The sequence below is a fragment of the Suncus etruscus genome, chromosome 7, assembly GCF_024139225.1.
Source record: "Suncus etruscus isolate mSunEtr1 chromosome 7, mSunEtr1.pri.cur, whole genome shotgun sequence".
Classification (NCBI taxonomy): Eukaryota; Metazoa; Chordata; class Mammalia; order Eulipotyphla; family Soricidae; genus Suncus; species Suncus etruscus.
In genome coordinates, this window is record NC_064854.1 from 32,067,417 (window position 1) to 32,081,176 (window position 13,760).

Below are 13,760 nucleotides of genomic sequence, written 5' to 3' on the forward strand. Positions count from 1 at the left end.
GAACAATCAGTGCTGGTGGGAATGTGGGGAGAAAAGAACTCTCATTCACTGCTGGTGGGAATGCTGTCTAGCCCAGCCCTTATGGAAAACAATATGGAGATTCCTCAAAAAACTGGAAATAGAGCTCCCATATGATCCAGCTGTACCACTCCTAGGAATATATCCTAGGAATACAAAAATGCAATACAAAAATCCCTTCCTCACACCTATATTTACTGCAATGCTATTTCCAATAGCCACACTCTGGAAACAACCATAATGCCTTCAATAGATGAATGGCTAAAGAAACTGTGGTACACATACACAATGAAATACTATGCAGCCATCAGTAAAGATGAAGTCATGAAATTTTCCTATACATGAATGCACATGGAATCGTTTATGCTCGGTGAAATAAGTCAGAGGGAGAGAGAGACACAGAATAATCTCACTCATCTATGCGTTTTAAGAAAAATAAAAGACATTATTAAAATTATTCCCAGAGATAAAGGCTGGAAGGACCAGCTCACGATATGAAGCTCACCACAAAGAGTGAGTACAGTTAGAGCAATAACTACATTGAGAATGATCATAACAATGTCAATGTCATCTGCCCTGCGCGCCCTAGCCTAGGACGAACAGAGGTTCGATTCCCGGTATCCCATATGGTCCCCAAGCCAGGAGCAATTTCTGAGCACATAACCAGGTGTAGCCCTAAAACCAAATAAATAAATAAATAATAAATAAATAAAAATAAATAAAGAACTTTGTGATTTCACAGTGACTAAAAATAAAATGTAAACAATAAATAAAAATTCACATTACAATGAGATACATTTCACAACTCCAGAAAGTAGAAATATTGAAGAGGATGTGGGAGAAACTGGAATCCACAAACCAGCTGGTGAAAGATTCAAGATTCTGTGGGAAAGTCTAGTGGTTCTTAAAAAAACTAAATTCAGAATTATCATATGACAAGGTAAGTCTGCATCTACATATATTCTTCCAAATAACTGAAATCAGGGCAGAAACTTATACAACAGACATTAGAGCATTATTCACAAAAGCCAAAAAGGGGGAAACATCCCAAATTAATTAACATTGGCAAAACAAAATGCTGTATATACTACAACAGATCCAAGTCAGTTCACCATGCATTGATTTCATTTCTATAAAATAACTCAGATATTTCTTTATCTCAGATAAAAGTTCATATTTTTGGAAGCAAAGTAGAATGGTACTTGTCAGGTGCCTAGGTTAGAGATGGGGAACATAGTTATTTCTTGAGGGACACAACTTTTGGGGGGATGAAGAAATGCTTAGGAAAAGAATGATGCTGCTTGTACAACTTTGTGAATACTTCGAAAATTTAAATTTATAAAAATTAAATGGCTGGGCCAAAGTGATATACAATACAATACAGTGAGTAGTACACTTGCCTTGCATCCAGATAACCTGAATTCTATTGTCAGCATTCCATATGGTCTGCTAAGCCCACTAGAAGTGATCCCTAAGTGCAGAGCCAAGAGTGAGCCCTGAGCATAACTGGGTGTGGCCCAAAAGGAAAAAAATAAGAGTTAAATAGCATATTTAATTTCAATTAAAAAATAGACCAAAAATGGGGCCAGACTGATACCATAGTAGAAAAGGCACTTGCTTTGGAAATGGCCAGCCCATATTTGATACCTGGCCATGAATGTTCCCTGAACATGACTTGAAGAGATTTCTGAGTACAGAGCCAGAAGTAACCCCTTAGTATCTCCAGATGTCGCTAAAAACAAAACAAAACAAAATAAAACAAAAACCTGATGGGGTTTGGTGGGAAACAAGTAGTGGTGTTAGGAGCTCATACTGTGTCAGGGACTAAACTCGGGGCTTCATATATTCTAGTCAAAAAAAATAATATATATATATTCATATATTCTAGAACAAAACAATGTTCAATGCAATGATAAATAAAATTTTCTTACTTTATATGTTAAATTATAATCAATTACAAAGCCATTCAAGATAAAACAAAATGATAAAATTATACAGTATCTTAAAAGTATGAACAAAATAAAACTGAACAGTGGGAAAAATAAGGCTAAATTTTTATTAACAAATTCCTATAATTAGAATAAACAAAAACAAAAGCAATAAATTAATTAAAGATTCACAATAGAGAAAATTTAACAAGGTCAAAAGTTTACATCTAAAATCAACAAAGCTCTGACGTTAAGGACTGAGGACAAAGGACAAAAAGTACCATTAGTAGGACCATAAAGAGAAGCATTAATACAGAAACGGTATGCACAAAATAATGTTTGCAAAATTTTTTAATGAAACAGATCAAGTCCTTGATAATTACTAAAATTGACCCTGGGAGAAAGTGAAAGCCAAAAATTTTTAATGGAGTAGTTATTATTTTTTTTTATACACCGTGGTTTACAAAGTTGCTCATAATACCATTTTTTCTGGCACTCAATGTTCCAGCAACAATCCCACCAACCGTGTAACATTCCCTCCATCACTGTAAGCCAGAACATTCTTTAAACCTTTCAAATAAATTAGTTAGCACTATTTTTAGTCCCAAGTGAAATAATCTGGCAGGTTAAGTTCAAGTCAAGAAGAAACTCATTTCAGCCTTTCCCAAACATTTCCAAGGAAAAGCAGACCCATCTCAGCACTTAGGATGAGGTTGGCATGACTGTGAAAATCAAAGGCAAGTGAGAAGGAAAATAACAGGTTATATTACTCACTTACACACACACACACAGACACACACACACACTCCACAGAAAATTCATGTAACTAAACATATAAAAGTATATATAAATAGATAACTCCACTACATTAAATCTTGTGACTATAAGGATTAAAAAATCAACAATAAAAAATGGTTCTCAACTACAATAAAATGTGTAAATTATGCATGTGGAATTGAGAAAGGAGATCAGAGAGGGAAGAACAGAAATAAAGAGAAGATAAACCAGAGAGTAAGAGAAGAGTTGCAACACAGAGGACCAGCACAACTTAGTGGAATCCAGAAAAAAAATTGGCAGGTCCTACATTTGCAAGTAGAGAACGCACCAGAAAATTGAGCCATTCTAAACTGTTATTTCATAAGAGGACATCTAAGTGTCCAAATGTGTATGACCTCACAATGACCAAGAAACACAAATGAAAACTACAGAGATCTTCCTTCACATCTGCCAGGTTGGCTGTGTTTTGAAATCCTGAAAAATAATAGCCTTAATGAAGGAACAAAATCTCTCCCTTCACTCTTCTGGAAAGGAGTAGATGGCTGGATATACAAGATTATGCTATAGGAAGAACATCCCTAAGAATCTCAAAATAATGGGGTGCAGTGAACTCCATGTTCATATTCGTCTGCCAGGCAGATGATATGCCTCAATTCCATCAGGACTGAAGCTCCTATGTCTGGATCTACCCAAACCTCACCCCACATACCTCTCTATCTGGATCCTTCTTGATAGAATAAACTGGTAAATGTGATTCTCTATGTTCTGTAAGTCATACTTGCTAAGGATCAAAACTGAGGAGGGGCTCATGAGAACATCTGATCAATGGCTATGTTGAAAAGAAAATGAGTGAGCAAAGGATATCTGACAAAAGGTACTTTAGCTAGCTGATCATCAACATAAATATATGACAATATGTAAGCAACAACAACACCAATACATGATTACACGTAAGCATCTTTAATATGACATGACATGTTATATCAGACAAATTCCAATGGGGAGAATCTTAGAGCATGCTTGACTAACATTCCTGAAACCTTTAAGATCAGCATAACAAGATGATTCTGAATACAACAGAACAATATGTGCATTCAATAATATAAGCAACAATATATATTCAATAATATAAGCAAAGCAAACCATCATAACAAGATGAGCCTTCCTGGCTTCATCACAATCTAGACAATCCTAATGAGACCAAAACAACTAAGATCTTGGGACAACCCAACAACAACAAAAAAGAGATACTGGGGGAAGTCAGAAAATCTGAATAAAGGGGAAAGGAAATAGGAAAGGAGGCAAAGTACTTGTGCTGCACGGAGCCACTTAGGCTAACTCTGACTCAGTCCCTGGCATCTTATCCCTGAGCATCACAGGATTTGGCCCAAAACAAACAAACAAACAAAAATAGTGAAAATAGGATTAAATATTTTAGTTAATAAGGCAGGATACTGATTCACTAATTGAAATAAAGGTTGTAAACTGAAGCAAGATGTTCATGTAACAAAAAAAATAATACCTAGGGGCCAGAGCGGTGGTGCAAGCAGTAGGGCGTTGTTCTTGCGTGCGCTAGCTAGGATGGCCCGCGCTTTGATCCCCCAGTGTCTCATAGGGTCCCCCAAGCTAGGAGGGATTTCTGAGCTCATAGCCAAAAATAACCCCTGAGCACTGCCAGGTCTGACTCAAAACAAAACAAACAAACAAACAAACAAAAATACAATACATTCAGGGCCAGCACAATAGTAGAGCAGGTAGTATGCTTGCCTGCACCCAGGTTTAATCCCCAGCACCACCAGGTGTGGCCCCAAAACAAAAACTAAAACAATATATTAATGTACATACATACATAGATGTTGAACAGACAGAAAATTCTTGAAAGATACCACTTCAAAAATGAGGACACTAGTAGGTGACAAAGTTTCTTTTCTTTTTTAAATTAAACATCTTGAGAACAAGAATCTTGTTTTATTATGGGTTGAATTAGATGTGCTTCTTAGTGAGATCAGTGGAAAGGGAAGCAAAGATGTGGTAGACACTTTCCATTATGCGCCTTTGGGGCTGCTGCTAGTTGGCACTGGTCTCCTGCTGCCTGGTCACCTGCCCTTTGGCTCTGCCCTGCTGTGGAGACCTGATACCAACAGCTAGAATTGCTGGGCACATGCTGATGGTAGCAGACACAACCTCTCTAACTGAAAAACTGAAATTTGTCTGTGAGGGACCCATAAGCATCTTAAAGAGCCCATCACACTTGGGGTCTACCCAAATGCATGACTTTTAGAAGAAGCACATCTTTGCTGTCTGACTCAAACCTCATTGGGACATACAAATGAAAAAGAGGGGAGGGAGAAAGAGGAAAAAAAATTAGAGAGTGATAGCCACAAAGCCAGGTGTGAGTTATGGGGACATAAACAAGTGAGCTTGCTACATGCAGAGAATTTCTTTTTCAAATTTAAATTGTACATATGCTCTATAGTCTGTGAAATGTTTCATGACTGACACCTAAACTACCCTATAAACTAGAAATACTCCATTTTAATCATTCCCTCAGATAGAAATCAGCGACAATATTTCGCATTCAATTTAAATGATGGCATTTTTGGTAACTAGCAAGGCAATAAAACTTATTCATGACATAACCATAGTAAATTTATGGCTCAAATAAATTTTATCTATAATTTCCCAAACCACTAAGGAAAGTTAAATCTTTCATTTTATATAGTACAATACAATGTGGGACTATATAAAAACTGAAAAGAAAAAAAAATGTTTCCAATGGAGCTAGCTTCCAAGTTAGTATCTTGAGAAGAGGGAAAAAGGAAGATTTGTATGTAAGTTAATGATTCTTGACAGAAAACTATAAGATAAAACTTGCCAAAAGATAAATATGAAAGATCTTGAAATAGCAAAAATTGATATTTGCAAATGCAGCAAATAAAAATGCCAATGTAATATAATACAAGAATCATATTTATGGGGTCAGCCTTTTTTTAGACGTATGTTACTACTAGCTATCCAGTCTAAGAGAGCTGTCTCAGCTGCTTACATAATGGAGTAACAATCCTATTCAATTGGGGCACATAGTATTTCTTGTTACTCTCTTCTGGCTCTTCTTTTGAAAGGTCTTTAAATTGTATGGGGTCCCTTGACCCCACTCATACTTTTTTAACAACAGTCCTATAAGGGTTCCCAGGATCTACATTTTTAACAAGCTCTAACACTGGGGAAGAACCTGAGAATCAGGCTGTGAAGGTGCACTGACCCCCCTCACCTCACCTCCTGCAATGGGGATTTCACACATATATACACTGGTGAGTTTTTCACTATTTTCAGAAATCCTTCTATGTATCACTGTCATAAAACTAATCTGATGAGATGCATTCTGTTTGTTTATCTACATCATTAAAGGCAGGTATCAAGTTTGGATCATTTTTTACCTTGGGTAACAAGGAAAAAAATCCACAGGAAAACTGAGGCCCTGTGACTTTTCCTAAAGGAAGAAAGAGTAAGAGGTCTGAAGCAATGACAAGAAAAAGTTCATTTCTTAGGAAATCTGAGTGAAAGGTAAGAAGCTCACCATGGGATTTGCCACTTTTGATATGTTTTAGAAGACTACATTTTGGGGGTGGGGGGGAAGAAAGAAAAGAAATGTAAAATGCCTGGCTCAGCCCAAACCAGGAGCAGTCTGTCAACTTTGATCTTGGAAGGACACTTCCAGTGTGACAAAATTACAACCCTCTCCGGTTAGCTACAGAAAAACAAGCAGGACCTGTTGGCCTTTGTCAGTCGCTTTCTCAGTAAACAAAATGACCATAGTGAGTCTACAGAAGTAAAACGGTTGCTCTTGTGCTTACATACCTGGGTCGCTCCCCGATCCCGTGGACAAAGCCGGCATGTTGCAGTGGGCTGTAGGTTGGGACGCCACACTCCGGACACAGGCTAGAGTCAGCCGCAGGGAATTCCAGCTCGACGGTCTGCGGCCGCGCGTTAGACCAAGATTTATATGTCACCAGGGGCCGCTTCTAAAAAGAAAAGAGTCATTTTAAAAAATCATCATCAACATCAGGTCTGTTACTAAATTGCACCCTTCTGCAACCAATTCTCCATTCTTATTCTAACTACCAGGATGATCACAGTTCTTCAGAATTCATTTTACAGACGATACACAAAGATTAAGTGTGAGAGGTTGTTTTTTTTTTAAATGATGATGTGGATGTATGATTTATTAAAAAAAAAAACAGCAGAGTTCTCCTTGCATAAATCAAGGCTTCCTTAGAAAGTTCCATAGTTGGTTTGAGAGCTGCACTGAGGGAAGACGTTTAAGTTTTGTACAGCAATGGCGTTCTAAATCCTTCCCTCTGTTTACTTAATTTTAAACTTATTTCTAAAAGTAGAACAGAAACTCTACAAATTGTCAACTTATCGCCAATTATAATTTTAATAAGTCATCCCAGTTGAAAGCCTGCCAAGTCTAACTGGAATCTACAAACGACCCTAAAAGAATACTGGAGTTAAAGCGAGGTATGTATAACCACAGATTTACCCAAATGTTAATGTCTAAATCAAACCTAACAACACAAATTTAGACACAAAACTAAATTCTTTTAGTTTAAAAAAAAAAAGACTGCTTAGTTAAAACTAATAACATTCTCTGGATGCACCTTGGGAAATAGCCATTTTCTTTCAATAACTCATGTAACGATGTTTATCCCAAAATAAGCCCTAAAAGCACCATTGCATTACAGCTAAAAGCAAGGGGTCTGGAATCTGACCTATATCTAATTCTTCAAGCTCTGTGACCTGGGATAAATTATTTATTTGGGAAATAGCCATTTTCTTCCAATAACTCATATAACTACATTTATCCCCAAATAAGCAGTTAATGCACCACTGTGCTTGCTATAGCTAAGAGCAAGGGGTCTGGGGCTTGAACTAATCTTTAATCTTTCAAGCTCTCTGACCTGGGATAAATTATTTTATCTTAGAAAAACTTAGTCTTTCATATTTGCCCAAGAGACAGAGTAATTCTGAATTGTTTGGCCATTAGATACAATAAGGCATACATACTATGCAGTGTGTGACAGGGGAAAGAAAATAATAAAGGAGGCCTTTAAATTCAAGGAGTGAGATTACAAAATAAAAAACTCAAGTAGCAAGATTAAAATTTATATTGGCCTAACACCTAGAATGAGGCCATGTGGTTTAGATTTGGACCGTGCTGCCTAATAATGGAAAATACACTTTTTGGAAATCAAGAGAACCAAACAATCTGTTTAAGTTCATCTTTAAATACATTCCTCCCTTCTCTAAAGGCAAATCCAGTCACTAAAAACCATATGCACGAGAAAAACTGTACCTGTAAACACCTGAAAAATGGCTCATTTTTTAATCCTTGAAGATTTTACACTGTTGATTCATATTATAGGATAAAGAGCTTGCCAAATTTCACTTGAACATTTTCAAACGTAAAACCTGATTAAAGCCTTCTACAATAATTTTCCAATTATTAAAGTGAACAGCAGTCTGCAAAAATTCATCAAATAGCCTATCTTAGACCCAATTTAATTGCAGCTTTTATCTTTGCTTTATATCACAAAGGTTGATGTGGTTCAGAAATACATACAAACTCATAGAGAGGGGCATTAATTAAAAATGAGGGCAGCTATTTTAAGAGCAAAAACAGATACCACTTAGCTAAAAATAAGAGCTAATCTTTATTCATTCATGCCCAACTCTAAAACTACTGTCCCTAATCATTTTAAACTGCTTTGCTTTAATAAGTTATTCTGTCTGGATAAGTTCAACTACATGGAAACATTCCTTAGTTCAAATGTGAAGGAAGTGAAAAATTGATCAAACATAATTTAAAGAATGCATTTTAAGGTCAGAGAGGCAGATCGATGGACTAAGTATAAGCTTTTCATGCAGGAGGTCCAAGCTAAATCCCTCACAATGCATGGTCCCCAAGTAAAGAATCAGGAATGATCCCTAAGCACCATCTGGTACAGTCCAAAACAAAAATAAACATGTTCTAGTACAAGACTTCTGTTTTTCTGCTAAAGTGATGCAAATTTGTAAACTGGTTACAAATATATCATTCAAATGTATTGTATATATAGTATATCATATTTATATAAAGCATACTTATAATTTTATATATTTATAAATTTCATATTCATACAATTAGAGCAAATATGTATGTGGGCAGCATTTATTGTATATGTATGAATTAAGCTTTTTATGCCATAAGTAGTTATTGTGTACGAGTTTTAGAACTACATAAAACAATTATGTAGTCACTTTCAATGTTTTGGTTTAAAAACCATATTGTTATATCATATCATATACCAGTGTGCGTTTATAAAATATATAAATATATATAATATATATAATATATATAATAAAATATATAAAATATATATAAAAATATATAAAATATATTTTCTAATGTTACACACCTCTAATACTTTACATCCAAACACCCCATAAACTGATACTAGTGTTCTATATAAACACCAGATATGAAAGGTCTTAGCATTTCTCCTTTTCTATTTCCTAATGAACAATCAAGGTTAAATTTTTCCAATGCTGTGCTTTTTAAAGAAATATATGTGGCAAAGTAATTATCTTCTCAGAACATATAATAGGTCTACTACTAAAAAAATTAATAATGGCTTGATAAAACCCCAACCAGTCTTATGCTTAATATTCTGTGGAGAGAAGCAGAGTTCCTAAATTTAACTTTCAAACTGAGTTACAGTTCTGCAGTAATCATACTATTTTCTTTGGCTAAATTTATTGAAAATACTTCGGAATCTGTCAAAACCCAGCCATAATTATTACTGACTGTTGTATGGAATCGATTTACTACAACACAAAAATACCAGCTGTTACAGTACGTCCTGAGAGGGATTACCGAATATTCTTAAATTGAAGTTCAATCCATCTTTCCATAAAAAAGAGAGAGACCCAAACGCCAGGAACAGAACAGCAGTATCAAGTGTTTACAATACCCAATAGAACTATTACAACCCTTCTTTAAAAAGGCTTATTTTTGAAATTTCATTATTCCAGTTGTACCTTGCTTCTATATATCACACTGTATCAGGTTCTTTTGGCATCTATCATGTGGAAACTGGAAATCTGCGAAGGACTCTGAGCTTACAATGTTTGCTTTCTACTGGCCCTGGTTAAGCCCTTAGCTCCTGTGGCACGCCTGACATCTAGTGGTCAAGCAGAGATGTGCACTAATTTAGAGCAAGTTTTTTTTGAAACTAAGAAAATTAAAATTGCCTTAATTGCACCCATACGTTTCATGAACTCACCTACAATTTTTTATTACTCCACACACAAAAATAAAAAGAGAAACATTTACTCAGCACTTCACTACAAAGTGCATCGCTTTTGAAATGAGATGTGATTTTTCCAACCACCAGCAGCACCAGCAAAGTGTCCTATGATTTAACTCAGATCCAACACAATCTACCTGCACAGCAGCCATGGGTTAAGGGATCTGTCTCAAAAGATAATCCCACCCACAATAGATGTCAATCACAGTCCATGCCATTACTAGTACTTCTGATTAATTAACTATAAATTAGAGCTCTTAAACCCAATTTTTCCTTCTTGCATTTGATTTGCTTACAGATGCTGACAACGCTCGTAATATAAAATATAAATATAAAATATATTTCATATAATGCATATTATATAATAGAATGTAATATGTATGCTTATATATAATATATATTTATAATATATAATATATACATAATATATAATATAAATATAAAACATAAAGCTCATAATATAAAACCTGCTAATTATTAAATTATCTTATACATTATATTAATTATATATTATATTATTATATTATACTATGCTATACTATAACTCAAAGCCAAAAAATAATTCAAAGGCTAAGTAAGGCACTTGCTGTGCATGCAGCTGAACCCATTTGATCTCTGGCATTATCTCTGCCCCACATATAAACTCAGCTACCAGAAGTCATTTTTCTTTAATTTTCTATGTAAACCATTGTGATTTTCAAAGTTATTCATAGTTGGGTTTTAGACATACAGTGTTTCAGGAACAATCCCACAACCAGTGTCAACCTCTCTCCAACAATGTACCCAGAGTCCATCCTATGCCACCACCTACCACCCCAGCCTGCCAGCACTACAGGCCCATTTATAATTTTGGATGTTAGAATTTGGGTCTCATAATTTCACCGCTGTTGACTCTGGCTTGGATATTTAGTTGTGTCCTTTCTTAACATCATCAATGCCTCTGAGATCCCCTTGGTCCCTGATCCTTGTCTTTTCATATTTGTCTTTCTCCTCCTTGACTCAATTTTCTTCCTTCTCCTCACCATACTTTGAGCCTTGTGTTCTTGGCAACCCCCATTTAAACCATTGCATTTCTTCATGCAGTTATTCTAAACACGACATATAAGTGATATCGTCCTGTATTTATCTTCCTTCTTCTGGCTTACTTCATTTAACATAATATTTTCTAGTTCCATCTATGTTGCAGCAATTGCATGATTGCTCCATTCCTTACAGTTATGTAGCATTCCATTGCGTATATGTACCATATCTGCATGATCTACTTGTCTGTTGTTGGACACCTAGAACATCTAGAGTTGATTCCAACTCTTAGATCCTTTAGGGTGAGTGTTTTTCTATCCTGGGATAGATCGAGGTGTCATTTTTTGAGCACAGAGCCAAAAATAGGCCTTGGATGTGCTGGATAGACCAACATCCCTTCCAAAAAAGGCTGCCATTCAAAGGAATCAGATGGAAGAGTCAGAAACTGAGCTTCCACACCCTGTCCTGGTGTGTTTCTCCTAGAATCTACAGGTAATGCCAACAGAGCCCCTGGGCCACCATCAGCACAAATTCCACAGTGGCTGAAAGGGACTTGTGGAAAAACACAAGGCTCATTACTTTCTAAATAACAAAAGACGCATTTCTAAATCCATGTTTTAGGAGTTCTGTGCCAGAAATGGTGAACAAGACCAAGTTTGTTGGATTTGGGTGGTTGGGTTTTTTTTTAATCATAACACTATGTATGCTCTCAAATTTTATAATGAAGAAAACAAGTATTGGACCTAATTTCCAACAACATGTGTCTTCTTTGAGGCAATATTCAAAAACTTCTTAAATCTAGTTGTCATAAATTAATAATATTAACATTCCCCTCAGATCAAGTGACAATAACTGTGCCCCATATCCAACTGTAGAATCCTTCCCCGGTTACAAATACTCTGGAGTTAACATTTTCAAAATCTAATAGAGCAGTAACACAAACCAGAGTCCATTTCTCTTTTCAAATTATCAGAATTTTTAAGCTTCATCTGAATGATTCATGATTTAGATAATGCAAAGGGTAAAGCAGTATCTTTTTTTAGCATTTATGCAAGTCTTCACAAATTATAATTTTAAGAAACTCAAAGAGGCAACAGATCTCGAACTGGTACAAATGTGCTGATAGAAAAAGTCATTAATACCTTTTATACAAGCTGCTTTTAGTATGGTCCACACCCCCAGAGCCATCTACTACACCCCTTTCAGAAAGGTTCCAGAGTCAAATCATTTTTATGAAAATAGAGATGTTATTTGCCTTCTGCAATGCTAGACAAAACCATAGCTACCTCAGCACAAATGCAAACTGCAGGACCAAATGGAAACAATTTGTCCTTGTAATTTTAAATACCAAACACTCTCATGTAAAAAAAAAATAAAGAAATAAAAAGGAGTAGAAGGGGGAGGGCTCACTTCAGAATGTCCTTAGTGCAGTTGTAAAAATTAATAATTAATGAGCCCATGTACCCATCCTTTTAATATCCTGTGAGAGGAGAAAGTGCTGTTGCTCGAGATGAAATAATGGCTGTTTCAAAGGAAATCTCTCGTGTAATGATTTCTGAAAACAGAACCAGCTTTTTTTTGGTGGAAGACCATTTTTTACTCAGAAGAACAAGTAAATCACAAATTATTCAGGCTATATTGATTACCCAGGCTGAGGACGTGGCCACAAGCCTCTTGAAAAATGAATGAAGTGGGTTTAGGACCTCATAAAAAAAAATAGTCACCGTATTTGTAGTTAATGATAAAGCAGCTTTCAAGTCAATGTACGTGTGTATTTGTTTGTTTGTTTGTTTGTTTACAAAACTTGTGTCACTGACACATGCAAACATACTGGGACCCAGTACCCCAGTCTGCGTAGTTCTATCGGTTTCCCAATATCCAAAGGTTCTTCTGCGGTTATGTGCATTCTGAACCAATGCTTTTGAAGTGATCAATGCACAGTAGAAAGAACAGAAGATCCAGAGTCAAAAATATATCACTGAAGTTTTAAATCCCAATGTGATGTGTTTTGATATAGTTAAAGATTCCACTATTGTAACTTGGTCCACTGAAGTTTAAGAAATGAGGCAGGTTGGGGTATCACATCAAAGACTCCCCATGACTAAAGACCAGTGCTAGGGGGCATTTTAAGGACTGGACATCAGTGCCATATATATTCTTCTTAAAAATAATGTAACTGAGGGCCTGAGAGATAGCATGGAGGTCAGGCATTTGCCTTGCACACAGATGGACAGTGATTTGAATCCCAGCATCCCATATGGTCCCCCGAGCTTGTCAGGAGCAATTTCTGAGAGCAGAGCAAGGAGTAACCCTGAGCGCCACTGGGTGTGACCCAAAAACCAAAAATAATAAAAATAAAAATAAAATAAAATAATGTTACTGACTTGGTGGTGGAAATGCCCCCGATTCAATGTCACTATGTATCTAAAATATTGCTGTGAAAGATTTGTAATCTACTTTGGTCAAAATAAAAATTATTTTAAAAAATTGAAATACCATAACTATAAAAAAAAGAATGTTACTGAAGTTAATACTATAATTTTACAACAAATGATAAAATAATTGGCTCGATTTTGTAAGTATATAGACACAATAGACACAATGTAAAAGTTTTGAGGGGTTTTTTGGTGGTTGTTTTTTGTTTTTTTGTTTTTGTTTTTGTTTTTTG

At 35.7% G+C, this 13,760-nt stretch overlaps 1 protein-coding gene across 1 annotated transcript in view; it reads right to left on the reverse strand.

Annotated features, from left to right (window-relative positions):
* MPP7 (MAGUK p55 scaffold protein 7) overlaps positions 1 to 13,760 on the reverse strand; it is a 249,090-nt gene that overhangs the window by 164,239 nt on the left and 71,091 nt on the right. Inside the window, exon 2 of the mRNA XM_049777483.1 lies at positions 6,582 to 6,745. Within this exon, the coding sequence (XP_049633440.1) occupies positions 6,582 to 6,618 (37 nt within the window). The 5' untranslated portion in view covers positions 6,619 to 6,745. The remainder of the gene's footprint in view (positions 1 to 6,581; positions 6,746 to 13,760) is intronic.